At 40.0% G+C, this 23,712-nt stretch overlaps 1 protein-coding gene across 6 annotated transcripts in view; it reads right to left on the bottom strand.

Moving 5' to 3' along the window:
* The window catches only part of ATP8A2 (ATPase phospholipid transporting 8A2), a 317,425-nt gene that overhangs the window by 276,320 nt on the left and 17,393 nt on the right, over positions 1–23,712 (bottom strand). For 3 of the 6 annotated variants that reach the window (XM_021530648.4, XM_085580332.1, XM_085580352.1), the window contains one exon: positions 5,225–5,369. In XM_021530648.4, coding sequence (XP_021386323.3) covers positions 5,225–5,369 — 145 coding nt within the window. Of the gene's footprint in view, positions 1–5,224; positions 5,370–5,507; positions 5,626–5,863; positions 5,887–15,669; positions 15,824–23,712 lie in introns of those variants that run through there. The other 3 variants (XM_085580328.1, XM_085580346.1, XM_077781458.2) reach the window with 3 other exon arrangements.

Here is a 23,712-nt window from a genome sequence, read left to right as displayed (position 1 = left end):
GCACAAACAGAGAATAGCCTCCACTTAAACACACAGCACTGATATGAAGATGACTAGGAAAAAAAAAAAAGAAAAAAATCAAACAAGTGACATTATCTGGCTAGCTATCTAAAAGCCAGTGTGCTAGCTTCAGTTTTAAAGCAATTTTTTAACTCTAAATGTCACCACAACTAAAGCATTATTTATTTTAGTGACAAGCAAGGGGCTGGCAAAATAAATTAATGTTTAGTCTTCAGAGAAATGTAATTATCTTCCCAACCCACAGAAACTATGTGGAATGCAGTTATTACACATCTTAAACGCTACTTAGGTCCACTTAAGATAATTTGTTCTCGTCTACCTCTTTCTACAGACCACTAGGATTCAGGGATATCTAAAAAGAAAAAAAAAAGGACCTAGTTTAATCCACCTGCTGTGTTGCTACTGCTGATGTATCAAATTCATTATGCCACAAACCACCAGAACAATTTCAGGATACCAGACAGCATGCATGCAGCAGGTGAAAGGGCACTAGAACTCCCACATCTATGTTTTTTTTTCATCCAGACATTTCATTGGAGCAAAATTCAACAATTTAACTGTCACTGGGTTCTTACCCTAGGAATAGCCCAAGACCAAAGATGTAGCAGCTTCAATTACACTGGTATAATCTCTATACACAACACCAGGCATACAATAACAGGTACTTTTAGTGAATTTTAATGGCTAAAAGAATCAGTCTATTGCTGTACCCAAGCCTTTTTCATTGTGGCAGATTACAGTATCAGCAACAGCTGCACTGCAGGAAACAAGTTTTTGTTTGTTTAAAAACATATGTTATACTAAGTCTTTTTCTTCACTTAAAAACACTATTTACCTGAAACTAAAAAAGTTAAAGGATTAGTTTAACCCATTATTATAATAATACATCCCTTCTTTGAAGAATTTCAAAATGCTGTTCTGCAGTCAGGCAAGCAATCTGTTCACATGACAACAGAAGAGTATTTCAAATCTAACACAAACACAATAAAACAAATGGCCAGTGCCTGAACTCTACTAAGAATAAACTGAGCAGAAATTCAGGCATTAACCTAAGAACATGCTAAAACATTTTGGTGCAAGATGAATGCTGAGCTATACCACTAAGTGCAGAGAAATTCACCTGCACATAGACTACAATCCACATTTCCACAGATCATAGAGAACACTACTCAGGTTTCATGGGTCAATACTAATTGGTTAGTGATACCAGCAACTCGTGTTTCACCAGTGAGAACCTGCCCACACATTCAAAAAGCATGAACACCTCTAAATCACAACTGACTTCTACAGTACCTATACACAAGCCAATAAAGCAATGCACTTGTCTTAATTTAATGCAACACACATAAAATAAAGACTAAATATTGTATTTAATGCAACACACATAAAATAAAGACTAAATATTGTATCTACAGTATTCTCACCAGGAAGCATCATGCAGGCACTGACGGGACAGTATGGGACTGCAGATACACAGTAGTCTGTTTAATACAGGACTTCGGATTCCACTAGAAACCTTGTTACAGTCTTCAGGGCTAAATTCCCCATGCAAAGTGCTTCTGCCTTATGAGACAAGAAATTGATTCTCATCTGTTTACTTGAGTTTTAAGACCCTTTACAATTTAAAATAAACATTGAAGACTTTGCTCATTATCTATCAGAACTTAATTTTTGCCTGTATGAAAACAGGTTTCTGAACTGAGTATTTGCTGGATATCATAATGCAACTTTTAGGATCTTCTTAAGAGATCAATCCACCAATGTCTGTTTTGATAAGAAAACTTCTGAACAAGACTTCTGGATTCAAGATCCATTAAAAAAAAAAAAAATTTGAATTTTGCCCTTCCTGATTGCAGCATTGTCCAACCTACCACTCAAGCCACAAACTGAGACTGAATTTGGGCTCCTGATTCAGACACAAGTCAGATTTGCACCAGGATGCACTACCATGCCTGAAATAGAAGAAATTACCTAGAGCAATATTTACAAACCAATTCCACCATTCAAAAATTTGGAGACCATTTCTAATGTCCTTGAAGTTATCTCAAGATACTTGTTCCTCCAGGACTAATAAACCAGAAGTCCAACTCTTTTGCATTAACATGCAACAAGTGAGGCGCTCAAACCACTTTACTAGTGTTTTTTACTAAAGGCACTGGAAGAAATTCCTATTACAGTACTATTATACATTCAGAATAAGCCTGATATGAGAGTAGATTCTTGTATTATTATGAAACATCCAGAAACTGTATTTCCATGAAAATAAAATTTATAGAACATTCTAACTTCAAATATAATATCCAGTCTTCACTGAGGATACATTTGGAAAATTGTTCATGCCATTACTTTGGTCATCTCAGAAGTATTAACACAGAATTCAAGCCCCTGCCACCATAACCCACCTGTATTCCTTTAGTTTTACAAGGCAATAGGGAAGCTTATTTCCCATCTTATTGTGGGCTGGACACTTGGTACTCCCTGATCTGTTCTATCAATCCTCTTCTCAGCAGGACAAGCAACAGAAAATACCATGGGAAAAAATTCACGGTCAAAATAAAGGCAGTTTAATAAAGCAAAGGTCACATAGAGAAGCAAAACACAAAAAAACTTACTCCCTACTTCCCACTGGCAGACAGGTCAAACCACTTCCCAGGAAGTAGGGCACAAAGCTCCGTAGAGAGACTGGAAACTTCCTCAACATACATTTTTCATTTGTTACTTTCAAGACTTCTGGAAGTGTTAATGCCATCTTGCCATCCACTTAAGTTTTGAAATAGCACTACATACTACTTAGAAGTGGGATTGAGATAATTATCCATCTTTATTAACTTATCCAAAATTAGTCTGTCTTTATGCTCCCACAAACATTGGAATTCACTTTTAACAGTGCTTCTCTACCCACAAAAAGTCAAGCAGCTCAAGATGTTTAGAACATCTCACACAAAAATCCACAACACTAGCCTACCCTCCTCCATGCTCTGCACTTCCATTTCTTGCTGTATTTTACTTAGTTTTGAGCAAGCTTTTCACACTATCCCTAATTTAGAAAACTTCCTATGAACATTCACAAATTCCCACTGTTATTTGGAGAATCCTTAATGACTACCAAAAATATGAAAGTCAGAACTCACACAATTTAAAACAAGCTGGTTTATTATTTTCAGTTTAATTTTCCACAAGCCCATACAGGTGTTCACTTGCTTACCCAGCACCTTGCTCTATTGTATGCTGATACTTCCTAGGGAGACAAAACATCCACAAATCCATCAGTACAGAGAAATCCAGTGCTGAATGAATTTCTGAAGTTGAATACAGTTAAGTAAGAAAGTCTGAAGGCAACAGACAACTGCAGTTCCTCAAGAGAAACTCCAATATACTTAAGTAACTGAGGCCTCCTTCCTCAGGTATTACAAGCTCAGGTCACCTTTGCCTTCAGTCCCACCTGAAGGCTGGAGGAAGAAAACTAATCCAGAGGATGGAAAGAGTACTGGCAATGTCTATCACCCTTTAGAAGTCAAGAGATCAAAGCTTTCTTACTAAGCAGCAATAAATCATTATAAAGTCAACTTAATTTCCAAGCGACACCAAGGAGCTAAGGTTCCTAATCAGATAACAAAAGTATCTATGCTGTAATTTGCTATTACGCTACCTGCACTTTGTCCTATCCCTCACATGCCAAGATTTCTTACAACTCAGAAGTTACCTGTCATGAGGCAAAGATGTGAAAAGGTACTGAGAAACTTGTACAACTAGGTACAAGGGGATGGCTTCCAGATAGCAAACTGGACATAGCTGCTCTTTAGTAATAGCACTGTCAGGAACAAGTAATTGGTAGCAGAGTAACACACTACTTTTCTATAAGATTTAGCTAGATCAGAACAGAAGCCCTTCTGGAAAACATAAACTACAGTTTCTGCCAACCCTCTATTCCCTGCTTTTTCCTTCTTAAAGCAGGGAAAGCACAAATAGTCTCTGCACAGGAAACTGTTAAACTCATCCCTCAATTAGTCAAGGAAAAATAAAGCAAGAAAACCTTCACTCTTGCTACCCACATAAAATAAAGCAGATACTGAGAAAATGTGTCATTTTAACTGCTCCTAAACCATAGACTTTCCCAGACAAATATAACAAGTCAAAGTTGAGGAGAAAACCACCTATAAATAAGTTGCTGTGGTGCCCAGAACATCAGCACCATTCCAGAGAATAATCTTAGAATTGCCCTTGGTCATACACACAAAATAAACCAGATAATGGAAATCATCACTTCAGCAGGATATAAAACTCCTCTCTTTTCATAAAGGTACTCATTGTGTAAACTCTTCTTTGAAGAATAACCCAAACATCTGCATAAACGAACAGAAGCCTGCTAAACAATACTCCTCCTTAGTCATGACAGGAGCCATCTGTTCATCCTGCTAGCCCCAGGCAAGTGTGGCAAGCACCACCATAACTTGCTCATGTTATGCATCCTTGTACTCCATGTTTCAGTCCATGTTATTTGTGTTTTCAAACTGCAACAACACTGGTGGCATTAATCATACCACCAGATGTATTAACACACACATACCCCTATTAAAGGCTCCAAATAGATAAGAAAATTACCTGTGGTCTTAATTAAAAAACACAAGTGGACCATAGCCTTTTATGCATAGGGAATGCCAGCTTGTAGTTTCTGCAATTATACCTGTCCTGTTGGATGTACTTTCTCTTTTCTTCCTTCCTATTCTATACATTTTTTATATACTTAGCCTAGTTGTTCTTTCAACCGAATGCTACTTTTTAAGGGGACACTTCATGGAGTTTACTGGATTCTACTCAAAACTCCCACTAAATTTTCACGGGTTAACCCCTACATCCAGAAATGCTTGAGTAGGTCCTGTTATTCCAAATTTCAGTGCCCTACTGAAGTGAATATCTTTTCGTGCATCTTTCCCACTCAGCTCTACCAGCTCCCTGCTCTCATTACTGTCGAGGGAAGCAGCTCATCACTTGCTACTGCTGGATTCGCCCGTACACCGGCCAGACCCTGGCACCCAGCAGAGACAACAAAACCAGCCACCTCGGCGGACACGCGTTTTATTGTGTTGAGACCTGGCGTGGGCAGGGCCGAGAGGCAAGGGAGAGGGACCCGAGTCCTCCCAGCCCACGGCTGCGCGGTGTGTGGTTGCCGCCTGTAAAGAGAGAAGCGGGGACCGCTCCGTACCTGACCCAGTTGTCGCGGAACTTGCTCTGCTGGGGCTGGTTCAAGTAAATGGTGCGGGCTGGTGCCTCGTCCAGATCCGCCGCGGACGTGGCTCCGGACATCTCATCATCCGCCTTCTTATAGCCCGAGGTGGAACAGACAGGTCCTGCAAGGAGAGCGCGGAGGGGAGGCGGTCAGCGAGGGGCCGCACCCAGCGGAGCCGGGCCGGCAGCTCCCGGGGCCGCGCCGCGGGGAAGGGCCGCGGGTGGGCGGCGGCTGCGAGCGCGCCCTGCCCGCTGTTTACCACGGCGGCGGCTGTAAATAACGCGTGTCCGCGGAGGGGGCGGCGGGGCGGCCGCAGCCAGCTGGCGGCGGGGACGGCGCGGGGCCCGCGCCCCCCGCCCCGCGGGGATGGGCCGAGCCCCGCCCCGGGAGCGCCGCCCCCGCTCCCGCCCGTGCCAGCGATCTCGCCGGGAACCGCCGGGCGGCCCCCCCGCGCCCCGCATCCCCCGCCTCCAGCCTCCTCGGCTCCGTGCGAGGGAGGCAGCCGGCATCCTGCGCACCGCCGCGGGGCTCCGGCTCCCCTCGGTTCCTTGGCGCTGCCCGCCCGCGCGCAGCGCATCCCGAGCCCAAACCCGCGCTCAGGGAGCGGCACAGCACCTCTGCCAGAGCTCCCCCGGACCCCCACGGGGGCACCGAGCTGCCTTCCCCCGCCCCGAGCACCGTGCGGGGCTACGTCCGGGCATCTAGGGAGCCTCTCCCTAAAGCTAAGGCTCGGACTGAACTGATAAAAAAAAAAGTCTTGCTTTACACGTGCAATTTAGAAGCTTTTATTTTAAGCGGCAGAAGCATAAGGTAATTTTCATTTCCCACTGGGTCTGGAGTGAATTGAGTTCCATAAGCATTGCGTGCTTTTACAAGAAAAGAATGCAAAAACATAAAGAAAAGAGCTAGTTATTCCCTCCGTCAAGCCTCAAAACATTACCGGAGTTGTGGAGACAGATATATTGTTTTCCCCTTCCCTCCTAAGCCATGGAGATACTTTAATTCAGTTGAGCTGTAAATACATTAGATAAGAATTTATCAGTTTCTTGAATAAGCCATGGATCTATAAGCTAGCACAGGTAGCTCTAGACAAGCGTATGATAACTTGTTTCTTAAATATCTAATAAAGGGGTTACATTAGCATTATTTGAGAACTTCATTCAAAGGTTAACAGAAGCAATAAACTGTTTTGTGAAGCTGTAAACCTGCTGTAAAGCCAAATCTATTTCTGATTTCTGTATGAAGCTAAGATGACACTTCAACAAACTGATCTGCTCAGACAGTGGCTAAAAAGGACTTCTGCTATGAATGGGAGAGGCCCCTGAAATTACATCCTCCTTAACTAAGTTGTAAAATTTTCAGTCCTACTCAACCTTAGCACATGGAACACCTAGGTATTTGTACTCTGTGTAAACTTGTCCTGTTTAACAGAACACACTTTTAAGCTAACATCCCGCTCACCCCAGACCTTCCCAAACCTTTGTTCTGTATTGCCAGTGCAAACAGGCTCGGTATTCTCCAGGCGTCAGCCACTGGAGGGCAACGTTACCCATTCCTCATACACCACGGTCATGCACACAACCTTTGCGGGGCCAATAAAGCCGATGTAATTAACACTGATGTGCTTTCAACAGCACCGCCTCTTGCCCAAAGCAAGTGTTGCACACTGTGAAGTCATACTTTGGAGACATTAAGCCGACTTGCAAGTTCGAGGCTAAATAATTGATTTTCTTTCATTCCAGTTGATATCAATTCAGACAGCAAAAATATGCCAGCTTGATCATTTTTACTTAGTGAAAAGAGACAATTTCAGAAAGTGAAATATGAAGACTGTAGACTATGCAAGGCTATGCCATTATGATACTATATTAAGTTACTCAGCCTGAAGAAGCTTGCCATGACATAGAAGACCACTCAGCCTTGCTGAATGGATATTTTCCCCCTCAGAAAAACGGAACTAAATGCTCTACTGGATATCTGTTGTCCTTTCCCATTGATTTCATGTTGTGTAACTGCAAAGGAGATCAAACAATACTCTTAAGAGCATTAAGTTGCAAGGAAGCAGCTTTCATCAGTTTTCCTAATCAAGTGCCAGAACAGAAGTGCAATTATTCTAGAACAAATATGCTTTAAAAATTGTTGGGTTTTTTTCAGGGATCTTATTTATTTGGGATGTTTTTCATAACATTCTCTGATGATTGAAATCTTCCTGCTGACTAGTTCTCCTTGCTGCAAAGTATTATGAAGCTGTCCCACAACTTTAAGGATTAATTGAGTCAATATAGCTGATGAAGTTCAGAAGTATTTAGGTTTAATTAACATACTTTCCTTTTGGTTGCTCTCTTCAAGACAGGTGCCTCAGGGACAACCTGTCTCATTCTTTAGGTGCACTGAAATATTTCCAAAGCAGACTTACTAGAGTGTAGAAACAGTTGTAATAAGGTTTCGGGTTTTGAAAGTGGATCAAGGCAGCTGCTTCAACTCTTTGTGGAATAATGCTCATTTTGGAAGATTATCCAATAATCCTGCCCATCAGGAATGCCTTCCACCTCCCTCCCCTGTTACTAATCAGATCATGTCCAAAAGCCTGTAGAGAGTGGCCTTTACTACTGGCTGTAGATTCTCTCCTTTTCTTGCATTTCCAAAAAAGTTAAGGATCCCTGAGCTTCTGAGAATCTCCTGGTGGGCAGCAGTACCAGGGGTTACACCCCCCTCAGAAGTATCACCCTCAAGGACACCTGACCACATGCAGACCATCACTTCAGCCATACAAAAGTAATTTCACCTCTACTTCTTGTTTCAGAAAGGCTGTGGATAAACACAGCAGACTTGACCACCTCCAACACTTGTGGGATTTAAAACTGAAGGCTCAGCAGCTCTTATTCACAGTAGCATGTACTTCCCCATACCCAGAGGAGTAAGATTCATTGACTTCACTTAAGGGCATGCCAACTTGTCACTCTCTCCCACAAGACTTGGACCTTTCTTGTTATTCATCCTAGGACTTGCAACACTGCTATGCAATTTATTTTGCATCCAACTTCTCATAACTTCAATTAGTAGTAGTAATAACAGAACGCTATCTCACAGCCTCTTCATTTAGAAGAGCCACATCAGATTTAGCTTATATGTTCAGCTACATAGGATTTTGACTGCCCTAATCATATTGATCCTAAGTCTGCATTACAGAATTGTTTAAGTTGAAAAAGACCTTTAAGATCCTCAAGTCCAACCATGAACCCAGCACTGCCCAGTTGGCTCTAAACCATGTTCCAAAGACACAACTACCTGTTTCTTAAGCATCTTTAGGGATGACAACTCAACTACTTAGATCTTTGTGGAATTTAAACATTGTCTAATACACCTTGCTTCAATTCTGAGGCATGAGACACTTTCTGCAGGAGTTTAATACTGCTTTCCACAGTGCTTTACAAGTTCAATGAGTCAGACTTGAGTTATAAACTCCCTTATAAAAAGCCCATTCATTTCTTTAAGGCTCTTACTGTACACTATTTAACGAGGTTTCTTCTAAAAATAGATGGGATTAAAGCTTGACAAAAATAAAGAGATTTTATAGCTTTCTCTCATCATTAAGAGAAACCAGACTTGATGCCCTGACAAATTCATATGGCATTTATTATCACTTGAAAAGCAATGAATTATGGTTGAACACTCTTACATCACCAGGCCTGCAAAGATGACATTTTTCCATGTCTGTCTCCTTAATATCTGCTCAGTAACAGTCAGTTTCTGCATGATTGCATAAATAAAGTGTTGTGAATTCTGTAGTGTTTTGAAAGATGAGTCACTTGGCATGCTTGTCAACTGTCAGAAGTCACAAGAGAACTCATGCCAAAATTTTATCACTTTTCACTTAAGTAGATCAGCCAGCTAGTTACTACCTCTAGCTTGGTGAAGTGCTTGGTTGCTCTAACATGTGTTCCATTTTTAAGAACAAATGATTATAGATTAAGCCCCTCACCAAAACATCAGAACCACGCTCTATGAGAAACAGCTGATTTGTACAGAAGTTCACCAAAGGCTTCATGCCATTTAAAATTAAAGCAATGTTAAGAGCGTTTACAGCCAAGAATAATGCTTCTGATTCTGCACACTGCTTGCAGGACTAGGATCTAGTACCAGAAAGAGCTGAAGTACACTGAGGTAAAGAACCTACCCCTATTTGAGAGCAGAGTTGGGCTACAATCTCCAGGGGTCGATCCTCTTACCTCAAGCACCCTGTGATTCTAAGCTCAGACACTCACAAGTCAAAGTTTAGGTAGCCATACAAAGTTCCCTGTATACTCCCAACTGTAAGAAGTGACAGTTTTCAGTTGTGACATATGAAAGACAGCTTTCCTCAGAGTGAAAGAGAGTGCCACCAAAAGCCTCCAAACTTTCTCATTTACAAAAAACATGGCATTTTTGTTATTGGTTAAGCCTCAAAGAAAGTGACAAAGTGAACACCTGAAAAGCTAAGAGCTGTATTTAGAGAGCTGGAAGACAAGTTTAGACTTTTCCTTGAACTGAAAAACAAATTTGGCTCTCAACAAGCCACTCAGATTCAGTAACATGCTCACTTTTTAGGGATAACATTTTTGCACAGCATTACTATCACAAACTGAGTCCAAAGATGACACCAAATGAGGAGTTCTGCACTTCAGAACTCTCAACACGTTAATATACAAAAAATTACTCTGAAGCATGACTAAATGAATTTGTTTTACCTGAAATAAGTTATTTCTTGCACTGTTTCTCTAGCTGCTCTCAACAGAAATGCAGCTGGAAGTTAATCTAGAAGCACATAAGGTAGGAGGTCAAAGAGGCAGAGCACAGCATGCTGCCAACAGGAGATGCAGGGCATCAACTTCAGCTACCAGGTCCTCCAAGAGAGCTTTGTTCCACAGGACCGGGATATCTTGACCTTGAGTTACAACCAGTTCATGTGGAAAAAAACCCTGATGAACAGTGTTATGGTTTTCATTTTTAAGAATTTAGAAAACTGCCACAGTGTTCAACAGCATAACATTGTAGGAAAACATTCTGACATGCTCATGTCCGAACAAAGGAAGATCTGGCAGATTTTACAGTGGAGCTTTTATTTTCTAGTTCTTCTATTACCAAAAGTAATTTTAAATATGCTTCCTTCACTGTGGATCCACGTCCTGCAAATTAAGATGTCTTTAGATCATCTGCATGCAAGTACCAGAGTTCATAATAGCAGCAGCCTTGAAGTTAATACACAGTTGCAAAACACCTCTCAGTTCTCTCAAGAGCCATGCAAGAACTGTTTTGCTTTAAGTTACTGGAAATTATGTGGCTCTTCCATTTGCTAAAGGAGAAGCAAATCTGACACAGGATTCCTGCCCAAAGGACGCTTACTCTAAATCTTAGGAGTAAAACAAGTTGTATCAAGAAATTAAGCTATTATTTTCTTTAAAAAGCTATATTTAGTAGATGGGGTTCTAAAGATGTTTTACTGCAAACTGTTTCAGTTATGTAAACAGCACCAAGGGTGCTACTAATATTTTTCTTTTATGAACTTAAAGCTTTCAGCAGGTACAGTTAACATGTGTGGTAACCAATTAACTGTTATCATGAAAATATGAACAAATCCTGTCCATTTTAATAGGCAGTTATAAAGTTTTCCTCATCTTTCCCAAGAGAGTGCCTTGCATTTGAGGCCAACCAGAACTTCTCTTTACTAAAAACCATCTTTTATATGTGACAGTAACAAGTGCAGGATTTCCATATGAATGTAAAAGTTGAATAGCAAAAAGGAGCAAAGTACTGTACATTTTCACCCAGGACTTCACTGGCACCAAGCTTCTGAGCCAGCAGTATCTAATCAGCTTATAGGGTTAAGAGTGCTTCCATCTAGGATAACAAGGAGGCTGTGACAAATTTTAGTGACAGAAGAGGGTTGTTAGCCTCAACATGCATAGTACATTATAACACACGCACAGCAACCTTCAGACTATCACCAGGCAGGCAGGAGCATGAGCTCTCTGTCCATCCCCATCATTCCAGCCATTAGGAGCCCTAGAGCAGGTCTTGTCCACTAATGGGCTCAAGTGCTTGCTACCATGCAACACCAGAAGTGGGCAACAAATCAGTGCAGTTGCTTACTGAAATAGTACTGCAGATATCCAAATGACTACTCAGTCAGTTCAAGCCCCTCCACTTGCCAGCTTGTGCAGCAAGGCACAAACAACATTATGTGCAGTCTCAGGGAAGGTATTGTTTTTCTTACAGACAATACAAAACAGAAAAGCTGGAAGTAAACTCAGGTATGACATTTTAACTTGTTGGTACCTGTTAAAATATCTCCAAGTGCCTTTATTGTTGGTTTGTATTTTCAGAGCTTCTTAGGGTTTAGGGTTCTTTTTTGCTTCTTTGGTTTTGTTTAGGGGTTTGGTTTTTTTGGTTGTTGTTTTTTGGGTGTTTTTTTTGTTTGTTTTTTTGGGGTTTTTTTTTGCATGCAGAAAACCTGAATGTGTAGTAAGTGAGCAAAATAAACAGATTAGAGCTCTTCAAACAAGACTTTATTCTTTAAAGTTACCCTGAATTTGTATCTGTCAAGAGCCAAACTGATTGTGAAAAAACCTGTAATCAGCTCAAGCAACTTGATATAGCTGTGGAACAGTCCTACTGTGAGTCAAACTTAGGACAGTGGGAGTTAAAGCTCTTGGATAACTCCCCTGTTCAAGTCAGAACACAAAGACACACATGTCTTTGTAGCAGATGTTTTAGAGATGAACAGCAAGAAAGAACAGCTATTTTATGCACAGCAATGAATCAGTTCTGAAGATAGGAATTTTCTTCTGTGCAAGATACAGACCAATAAACAAATGAATAGAGACAGTAGCTCCAAAAGGATATTAAAAACAAATGAAGCTACAGAAGCACCAGAGAAGACCAAAGGAACATTATTCTCTGGATTCCAAGACACAAGGAGGAAGTTGTCATCAATCAAGCTAACAGATATTGCACAGGAAAGTAAACAGACACTGGTCTGTAACTTCCCCCCTTCCTCTTTACAGCTATACAATGTGTTGTTTAACAAAATTAACAAGACTAAGAAGGTTATTGCTGGACAGGAAAGTTAGCCACTGGGATAATGCTCATGGACTTCTAGCATCTCAAAGAGAACTCCAAAGATCTCTGCAAAGAATGTTGCTATGCAATGGGGAGCTCAGCTAAGCCAGAAGATAAGCTTCGTTACACTGGTCAATCCAAGGAGGACCAATCTGCCTGTTGGATGTAGCAACAGAAGACCTGCTGTGTTCTCCTAAATGCACAGATACTCAACAGTATAGATGGTTCATACATGATTGTGTTAACACATACACAGCATCAGTAGCTCTCACTTCACTAAACTGCACACATTTATGGAAGACTTCTTGTAACTTCAGCTGATGTAAAAGCAACCATTGAGGTTAAAGAAACTAGGAGAAACAGAACTCCATTTGCTTGGCCCTGTTCATGTTAAGCATGAACAGGAATAGTATGTTTCTTGTGAAGTTTAGTCACTTTTCTTGTGTTTATCCCAGATTTAAGCTAAATTTGACAACACTAAAAAAGGATCTTTTTGAATAATCTTAAATTACTAACTAGGAAGTTCTTAGTTCTAAGAAATTCAAGGCACAAAACACTGCTGCTTTTGAAGAGCAGCCTCCAATTGTAAATGGAATTGAATGCCACAGAGTCAGCTGGAGCCTGGATTTTTTTGGCATATGCACAAATTCATTTGAATGAAGCAACTAAATGTTATCACAAAGAAACAAAACTAATTCCTAGCAGAACATTAGAGACTTCAGAGAACTAAACAGCAGCAACCAGAATTATGCTACCTCAGGAGTTTGGCAGAAACTGTATACAAAGAGGATCCTGATGCACTCACACAGAAATACTGCATATTTCTAGAGACAGAACAGAACTCTTACTGAGGGAAGGGATAAGAAGCAGATCCACACAATAAAATTCATTTATCTCTGTATGAATAACAGACATTATTCAAAGCAAAAAATTCAACTGGCAGAATACTCAGGTATGGGAAAGCAAAGGTGCCTATGGTTACTTATAGTCCAAGTTAAAGTCTCCTTGGTGCATTTCTTTTTGCTTCTTGAAGTGACAAAATAAAGGCATAATGTTTCTATTCCCTCTAACAATGCTCATATGCAGTCTTGGTGAGACCACAAGAAGAATATTGGTCTAAAATAGCTCTTCTCCATTTCCCAAGCATTTTTGTACCTTCTTACTTAATGTCAAAACCAAGTAGTTTCTGCTGATCATGCTGAACTAATAACAGTGCGCACAATCTATTCTTATTCTGCCTCAAGCTTCATAGCCACAACTGTCAGCTAAACTCCAAAGATGAAGACAGATCACTAGTCAGAGAAGTTAATTCCTTTTTTTTTTTCCTGTCCCAGCTTCCAAACTAATATTACAAAAATATTAGGGGAACTAGTAATTGACACCAGTTCAACCAAGTGCTTTGTTGTTAGTTTAAGAGTTCCCATATTGCATTGAACAAAAATAGTGTTTCTAGAAGCTTCACTCTTATCCAAACTCCCTTGTGTATTTACAAGCAGTTTGTCACCAGAACTTGGACTTCAAGAAGGGGTTTTTGGTATATACAACATGGGCTTGATTTATAAGAACATTTGTAAGAACAAGCGGCATATCTGATGCCTGAAAAAAATAAATTTCAGGCAGCATATAAATTAGATCTAATAGCCTGACAGAGTTGAATACTCAGCTACAGCAGAGTTTAAACTGTTCAACATCAGAATTTTAAATAGACAAACACTGCAGTTCCAGTAAGCTCAAGGAGACTCCCAAGCTGTCACTAAATTCCCTCAAGTTCAAATCCAAACACTTCCTGTGAAATAGGTTTTTTCAAAGCTGTTCAGACAATTTGCACTTCTCAGACTCAGATTCAAGTCTGAAAATTGAATTCCATATGTTCCAGGTTTCCAACAACTTCACAGATACTATAAAGATATGAAGGCATAAAAAAAAGTCATCAATTTTTTCCAACCAACAGCACATGAACAAATCCCACAACAAAGGCCAGTTAAGGCAGCTTTGAAGGAGGCAGAGGCATTGGTTCAGTGAGAACTCGATATACCAAGCACTGGGGTACCTGGTTTTGACACTCTACAGAACAAGGTTTCTGCTATTGGTAATGCCACATGTCATCACTTCACTGCTCTTTTCAGAAATTACTATTATTTTTAACTCCTGGATAGCATGGCCTACCAACTGTCAGTTGAGTTTGAAACACATGTGCACATATTAGAAAGCAATGAACAAGTCTTCAGGACTTGGAGGGTCCTGAAGACAATGTGGAGGACACTGGATTTAGAGCAACACATTTAACATAAGAATTTTGACACACAAGGCAACAGTGCAGATGCAAGTTCATTGGGCAAACATATGTGAACACATTGTATTCATTCTGTGTGACCTTTCAGCCTCTGAGATAAAAAAAATTAAGTTTCTATTGAATTTTCTGCTAAGGAAAAAAGATCTTTCAATACAAAGGAAAAAACGTAAAATACAAACTATTGCATTTGAAAATGCACAACACTAATTCTACTCCCATCTTACAGGAACTGCAAATAATGAGACTGGATGAGAGATGTGACTGTTAAAACAGTTACTAGAAAGTGAACAGGAGGTGGCAGAAACTACAGCTACATTGGATTCTTATACTTCAAACAAGAGTAAGAATCCCTCTGATGAATAATCCCACTGCTCAAGGAGGATCCTTTAATTCTAGCACTTTTGTCAGATACATCTTGGATAACCATAACTAGTAATCCCATTTGTGGGCCATGTACACAACTATCAAGTACAGTGTATCTGTTGTGTGATTAGTGGAATATTTAAAAAACAGACATCAGAAATCTGCTTAGCACAACTGACAGCCAAAGCTAATCCTGGGAAGAAAGCAGCTACAGCCCTCTTGCCTCACACCTTTGAGGCTTGTTATGTCCCTGTATTAATATTGGTTGAAGCTAAAAATATCTTTGGCGCATCGTAACTCTGTTAACATTCTGACACCCAAGTGCTTTTTTCCTTTCTGTTCTACAACCTTGCGTCTGTTCTATAACAATTTATTAACAGCTTTAAGCATATCAGCTGCAACACAGCTGATCTTGATTTCTAAGAGAACAATTTAAACAAGAAAAATAAATGGGTTTCCATTATATGCTCATGATTTAAAGCTGTTTTCTTCTACTAAAAGCCCAGCAGCCTATAATGCTGGCTTCTAGCCAACAGTAGATTTGAAAGATTTACTGCACACATAGTGACCTTTTGCTCTAAAGCACCCTCAAAGCTGTTGTTATTAATTCTGCCCACCCCAGTTCAGTGTAATGCACAAAAAAAGCAGCTGCCCATTGTACAGTTACCTAGAGAGAAGCATCTCTTCCAGCGGCGGCACAGAGACATGATGTTCATTCCTTCTTGCACTGGCTGCATGGAGATGAAAACAGCAGTAGTCCTTCAAAGATCTCTACAGCATTAGCAGGTCTCAAAGCTGATTAAAGTGATCCCCATGGTAATCTGTGAAATATATGTTTGCACTTTCAAACTGCTCCACACTGGATTCACAGAAGGCAAGTGTGCACTAGGTGCCTGTGTATACCCATGCACAAAGAGACAGCTGTGCCTTCCACTGAAACATTCTAATAATTTCAACCAAAAAAAAAAAAAAAAAAAAGAAAATTAAATATCATCATGGATTTCAGCACTTGAAACAATGACCTGTCCAGTTCCTGGATTCTGACTGCTCTCCCCACCTCTACCAGGTTTGAAAGCACAATTTCTCAAGTGAAATCCAAGTAGAAAGATGTTCTGTTCCTATCAGAGATGCTATCTTTGATGTTACAGGCCAGGAGACTCATTCACCTCTGCAGGTATAAAGGGTTATTTTTAACTTGCTTTTCTTTGCTTCTGAACAAGGTTAATAGGAAAGTATTTTGGCCGTCAAATGAAAAGGTTACAAATTATTTCAGCTATCAATTCAGGCAATAAAAACCCCTCTCCCTTAAGAAAGAGTAGTTTTCATTTTCTTTTTACCCATAGTAAGCCCATTATTATGTGCCTCTCTTTAAAGTCACATCTACTTATGTTGGATACATCTTGGATGACCATCACCATTAGTCATTTTTGTGGGTCATATACTATAACTATGAAGCACTAAGAACAGCTTTTCAGAGTCCTTCCTCTCTGGCAGTCTGCCTCCCTTCTTCCCATTGCCCCCCTCCAAACTACTTGCTTGCTTTCTGGATAGGGAATAGAAAAGAGAACATCAACAGCTTGTTCAAAGCCTCAGAAAGCAGCCACAGGAGGAAGCAAGGACTTGGCTTTTTGAACTGTATCAGGAGTGACCATCCCAGCAAAGCACTGGATCTGTAGATTTCAGCAGCAAGGGACTTCATATAAAATCGGGAAAGCTGGACAGAATCCAAACCAATATGATTAAACATACGTTCTCCCTTTATTGTTTAAAAGATGGCAGTATATATACACTTCAATATAGTTTGTATTATAGCACACTCTCATTGGCAAGCAAACCTTGTTTGTCTTTGTCTTCAGGTGGTTAAAGTTTCACACTGCAGACCTGTATGAATTCACACCCAGAATTGGGCAGCACAGGTCAACAAGAAAGCCCATTGCTCTGCGCTTACAGCTTAACAATTTCTAACTGCGCCACAGACTAATTTCTAACTGCACCATAGGCTTCAAAGGCCTCGGCTGGGGTAGCTCAACCTTCACTCTAACCATAAATCATGTCCTCTCTCCCTCAGAAATTCTGCTACCGATTTCCCTGGGGCCGTGAGCCCCACTGGGTGGCACATATTCCATTTTTCTCAGGGGAGTACCATTATGCCAGGACAGCTGTGCGCTCTGAGAAAGCCAGCCCACATTAGCAGGGGAGATGGGAGATCCAGCACTGGCTGTTAACTGCCAGCAACAGCGCCTGGGCCGCTTCAGTCTTTCCAAAGCTACCAGCACACCAATGTGGGTGGCACCATCAGCTGTGGGGTTTAGCTCTGTTCCTGTCCATGCAGAGCCAGGCTCCAGATATGAGGGGTGTATCAAGCCCATCTCTCAATTGCACCGCCTGACAATTGGCACAACAAAGGCTGGCAAGAGATAATCAAATATTTATGAGCAACATAATGACAGGAAACCATGGAAGACACTGCTAGCTACAAGTAAGTGCTTTTCCCTCAGGAGAGGAAGGTAACTAAAATTTTAGGTGCTCTTATCCAGCTTTCATTAGGGAAGCATGTTGCATAATGCATGAGAAAAACATCAGAGAACAATGTTTGAGAACATTATCTATTCCCTACACAGATGCATCCATGAGCAGATAAGGCTGTATCTGTTTGTCCTCTGCATATAGTTGTGCTTTAATTTCCTTACTAAAACGTGGTAGAAGCTCACCAGCTGACTATACCAGCCAAGCCTAGATGAGGTCATTCATATGTCCTATTGTAGAGAACTGCTATCTTGAGCCCAAGCTTCTTATCTCACCTTTTCCAGGCTGGTGAGGTCTGACAGAATCACCTCCAACACATCTAAAGAAGAGTATAGCAATAGCACTAGAACAACCAGGCCCAAAATCAGCCAGGCAGGGTATTGACTGCTTCCTGTCCTGGGCTCCCACTTCCACCCTACAGCCTCATCCCAGCCATCATAGCCACATTGAATCTACCTTATTTCAAAGTTTCCTAGATCTCCTTACATCCTTCAACGGCTTGTGTAGATCCCACTGAGCTTCTCTCAGAGCAAGTAGAACATACATAAGCCATTTACAGGATACTCAAGAACCATTAGGATGCATTTTAAGCCGGTACTGTTGGCATATTTACAATCAAGTGTGCTGCCTTGCATCAGTATTGCTTTTTATTACTGGAAATCCCTTCTATGCATAATGCTAAGTATCACTGACTCAGTGCTGGCAGCTTCAGGCATGGACAAAAATGAGTCAGACATCAAAACATTACAAAGTTTTTTTTAGACATCATAATGTTCAGAGTTTTGGAGTTTGAAGCTTGGTTTTGGTCCTTCAAAAAAATAAGTACTTCCTCATCCCTGACCCTTTAGAGTAAACACATCACATGTTCAGGATTGCCTGCAATTACAGCTTGATTGTTCTGCCATGCAGGCTTCTCTCCCCACACACTGCTTGAAAGTAAGCTAGAAACTTGACATAATGCTGATCAGAAGTATCATCAAAGCTGGAAGTACTTGTATTTTGCTTTAATGCTGAAGACAGAGTTCATCTGTGATGTATCAGATGTGTTTGCATAAAGTTTAAGGAAAACTTTCTAAATACAAGTAATTCTGGGTCTAACACTTAATCTAGTAAAAAAAGACTTGAATTTAAGTTTATTTTTTGTGTGCACTTCCCTGACAGGTGTTTAGTATACCTAGTGTGCATATGAAAGGACTAGATTGAAAACAGAAGCTTACAAACAGAACAGAAATATGGATAATTCCTTAATGCATTCCTCCCTCAGGGAAACGGTTCACACCTCAGCAAACTTATTAACAACCACAGAGAATGACTAAATATCAGATCAGTTTATTACATATACACTTCTATCTACTCTTAAAGTCACCTTGTGATTGTCATCTTGTTTATCCTGACAATCAGAACTATATGCTAGGGGATAAGCCAGGAATGCCCAGCTAAAATGATTCACTAAGGACTGATTCACCACCAAACAGCAAATATTTTACATAGTTACCAACATAAGCACATGAAAATGAAATCTCTCACCACCTAATTCACAAGCATTCAGCCAGTCTCAATACACCCATTCCCACCACAGGTTTCTGTTTTGTAGCCAAGGCACTAGGCACAGCTGGCTAAAGTAAGAGTCAGACCTGCACAGCATTTGGGCAGCACAGGTCAACTTCCTCATGCAACAGGAACTGAGCTCTTCCCACTTCTTTCCAGCATTTCTTTCTTCAAGATCCAAGTGCATCACAGACAGGTACCCAGACCTACCATTCACAACACTGAGCTATGCTTCATCCCACAGACAGCATTACACATTTTATTACTGAATGAGCCTTCAGATTTCACCAAGAGCACTTAATTCCTGAACATTCTGGGTTCCCAGAAACCTAGCCTCAAAAATTTATGTAAGTTTTAACCCTTTCCTGGCCTTTGTACCTCACAAATCCAACTATGTCCTTCCTTTAGTACTTTTGAACAGTATTAAACAACTATTTTCAAAGTTTGAAATTGTCCTTATTATAAAATAATTTGAAATCAAATATAGAAATTTCTATCAGTCTTCCATAAATTCTAGATTTTCAAATCTAGATCTACTTTCCTCCTAAAGTTCCAAGTCTCTAAAGGAAAAAATATTTGTTAAAGAAACACAAAACAAAACTTCAGTCCAACTGCATATGGCCAGTTAACATTGGTTTCTTGTTTGGTTGGGGTTTTTTTGTTTTGTTTTTTAAAAAAACTTTAAAGCAATTTTTTCTTACTTACTCAATTTAAGTTAATTGTGAAGGCTACTAGAGGACACTGTCACTCCATGCTGAAACATCTCTAAGGGTATTGAATATTAGGAAGGTACCTAAACATGCCAGCCCAGCAGTGAAATAGTGGCCTGAAATAGTGCTGGTCACAACATTTATGAGCAAAACTGAGGTTTTTTGTTGGAGACCCTGGAATAGGAGCTCATCTAGACAATACCCCACCCTAGCAGTTAGTCCTGGCCTTCCCCAGTATGCACACTGCTCAGGAATGAAGTGGATAAATGATTTTGAGTGGTTTGCTGTGGAAGTTCTTCAGTTTAAAGATGAAGTTTAGGTCTTAATCTCTCAAGTTCTGACAGGTTGCTGACCTAGAAAGAGCACAGATCAGAGCTGAACAGAATTGTCCAAGTTAATTTTATGCAACCTCTTTTAGAGCATATTATCCAATCACCAACAATTCCCTTTAGCAGTCTACTTTCAATATAATACAGGTTTGCTATGATTAAGTTGAAGTTTCTTTCAAGCTAGCAAAGTTAAGGACTAGAAGCTGAACATACCCTAGAGATGATGGCTTCAGAGATACATCTGAAGACACAGGCTGAGCATCAAGATGTCATCTTCATAAAAAAAGTTTTCTACTGCTTTATGGTTTGATCTTTATTGGTGAAATGCAAATACTTCTTGAGGCCAGAAATATATTTTTGACACAGTTCAACATTGCATTAACTGTTGGGAGTCCTAGCAAAAGCAGCTGTTCTGTCTGCAGGGAATAAGCGATCTGTGCTCAAAGACTATTCTGTAGAGAAGTCTAAACTGCTTAACAGTATTAAAGTTCAGACTTCAAGGCTCTCCTCTGCCTACAGCCTCAAATACACGATCACAAATGCTGAGCTCCTGTAGCACCTTCATTCCACACAAACTGACTATTGGAGCATGTATCTAGCACTGGAAAGCAGCAAAGTGCCCACACCCACAAGTGCAGCTCAGAATGCTGCAAGCTATTAAAAAACAAGTTCACCTATTAAAAAACAAGTTTCACACAATTAATAACTTGTAATAAAGCAAATATCGTTTCATTCTGTGTACTTCAGTGTCGAAAGAGAGTCAATACACTGGCCAGATTCCTGGCAAGCCAATGAGAAGGATTACAAGCAAGAAATCAAATACCACAGCTGGCTTAAGTGCATTTGTTCCTACTCTGGTGGCTTTATCAATACTGGCCACAAACCACACTAATTAGCAATTACTCAAGTCTTGTAGCAGCTAATGATTTCTCAAGCCTGGAACGTAATTCTCTGCTGTTATATTTAGACATAAATTGTATTTCTTACATAACAATTCAGATTCTCAGCATCTTACAACAGAAATATGACATTTTGTTTAAATATTACATTAGAAAACCCACAATCCAATAATTTCAAAATAGATTTGGTATCACCAAAATTCATGTGATTTTTGTTGGAATGAAGTGAAAAGTTTTCAATTCATTACAATTCACCAGCCCCCCACTATTATCTTAACTTCTATTTCATTCTAAAAGGTTAAAAATCTTTAGCAGGCTGATTCAAAACAGATCAGATTGGTAGGGGTAGCATCTAATTACAAGATTTAATCCTTTCTGCCTGAGGCTGCTGGTTAGAGACACAGTGGCTGAAACATTGGGAAAGCAGCTCTTTTAGCATCAATTTGTCACTGGATTCAAGTGACTTAAGATAATGATACTGTTATATCAAACCCCACTAGCTCAAGCTCAGTTTTCCCAGTCAGGAAGCCAACTTTTCAAATGTGGGTAATATGCAAGGTAATAACTGCTATTGCCACTTGTATTTGAGAGTATTTTCCAGCCACAAGTTTGGGTATAACCGATTAACGTTCCCTTGTCCTTTGCTGGATGTTGGTCAAGTTCAAAAACCTGCTTTTCACCCACCTCCAGGATTTATCCCTTCAAGATTTTTATAAAGCACCTTTTCAAAAGAGTCCTGAAGTAGCACTTGCATTGAGCATCAGTTTTATGCTTTCATATGGCAAACATTGACAGATATGCATAGAACTGAGGTCAGAGGTCGGAAAGATCATTCTTCTAACAGGCATTTGTTAATAATGAAAGAGTAGCTTCTCTTTTAAGAGAAGGTTCTCTTTTAAATGTAATTCCCTAGCTTGTACAATCAAAGATTCATGTTCCCTACCACAGACTGGGAAGAGAATTAATACTCAGAGCAGCTCAGATCCATGGAGACCTCAAATAACTTAGTATTCAAGAGTGTAACTGCAAATAATTTAGTAAGAGAATTTTAAGTTTTAAATTTATTTTTACCAGATCATCGCCAAGCTATTGATTGGATGCTTTAAATCAGGAAACAGTAAGAACCCCTATGCAAATACATGGAGTACAAACAAGAAAAATCAGTTTCCAGTCTCTTACTCTGTTATGCTATTATGTTGTTTGAGTAAGATTAATGTCCCTTAATTCCCAATGAGATTAATGACAAGTCAGCCAAACCATGTTTATGGACTTTTAATGGAGAAAAATTTTGACTTCATGATGGCATACCAAAGCCTATACTGCCATAAGATCTACAAAGGGCTCAGCTTTTCACATATATACTCTATTTAAATATATATTAAAATCAATAATTTGCTCATGGTAAAGAAGCACAGCAAGTCCCACAACAGAGAGAGTATGGTGACCTGAAGGCACCACTACTTGCTGAAAGAAAAGCATCTTCAAGTCTGATTTTGCACTACTGTTCACAGATAAACAGAAGTGCACCACAAAATTAAGCACACTCTGAAAATAAGAATGATGTACACCTACCACCAACAGAGCTGCTTGCCTACCACTCACTCCATAATTATGCCTCCTTGGAGGCTTCTTATGGTTCAGCTCTAAACATTGTCCCATCTATACATACTTAAGTGCAGCTGTTATCTTTATTAAAAAAATGCATTTTTAAAGATACATGGCATGCAAAGGAAGAGAGAACAAGCATTTCATAAAGCTACCTTTCTTTCTAGATTATCTTGGTGCTACCTACAGCAAGTGCATGTCACATGTGCAAAGTGCTTCTGTTTCCAAAAACAACTATTCATCAAGCAATCACAGTCAAAATCAAAGCACAAATTATCAACTTTATCCTTACAGAAAATACAAAAGAGGATAACAATCACTCATATTCCTGTTCTAGTGGCTAGAAAAACTCAGAGGCAAACATTAACAGATATGACAGGATAAGTCTCTGGTCTCAAAATACTCCAGAGCAGTCTTCCAGTACTGAAATGTAGGAGATGCCAGATCACCTCTATTCCCACTGTAACCACGCCCACACCTGCAATGTTGCCAGCACAGTCTATGACAAAACAGAGGAGCCAATTGCACTTCCAAAGTCATTTTTGTACTTGGACTGCCACACCACCCCTGCCATGTATAGTAGGAATGCAGCACTGTCAGCTAAAGTAATCTCTGACTGCCATGAAGACATTAAGGACTAACAGAAGACTGTTCTTAAGAAAAAAAGGGAAAATATAATCATAGTGAACTATTTTCAGTTCCGTGAACTAATGTCTTCCTACCTAGCTTTTGCTCTACTAACTTGGGCCACCAAACCAAACTAAAGCAGCTTGCCTATTAATAGACAGTCCTTGCAATCCAGTTAATAGTGCTTGTCTCACTCTTATCAATGCAGTTGCTTCCACATTAAGTAGGCCTTCTACTTTAGAAAGTCAAAATATTCATGCTGATAAATAAGACAAAGTACTTGCAAATGGTGTAATACTATCAATAAAGAGAGCGGGTATTTTTCTTTCATCCTTTTAATATCCTCTCAAGTAAACACCAACAAAAGCCAAATATTCACTATGTTAAAGTAACTCTAGTTTGCTCTAAGTAGCCTGAAGCCACTACAGCTTCTTGCATTTATTTGCACTTACATTAAGCCAGCGTT

The sequence above is a fragment of the Lonchura striata genome, chromosome 1, assembly GCF_050655825.1.
Source record: "Lonchura striata isolate lonStrDom1 chromosome 1, ASM5065582v1, whole genome shotgun sequence".
NCBI classification, from domain to species: Eukaryota; Metazoa; Chordata; class Aves; order Passeriformes; family Estrildidae; genus Lonchura; species Lonchura striata.
This window is presented reverse-complemented; position numbering and strand designations above follow the sequence as displayed.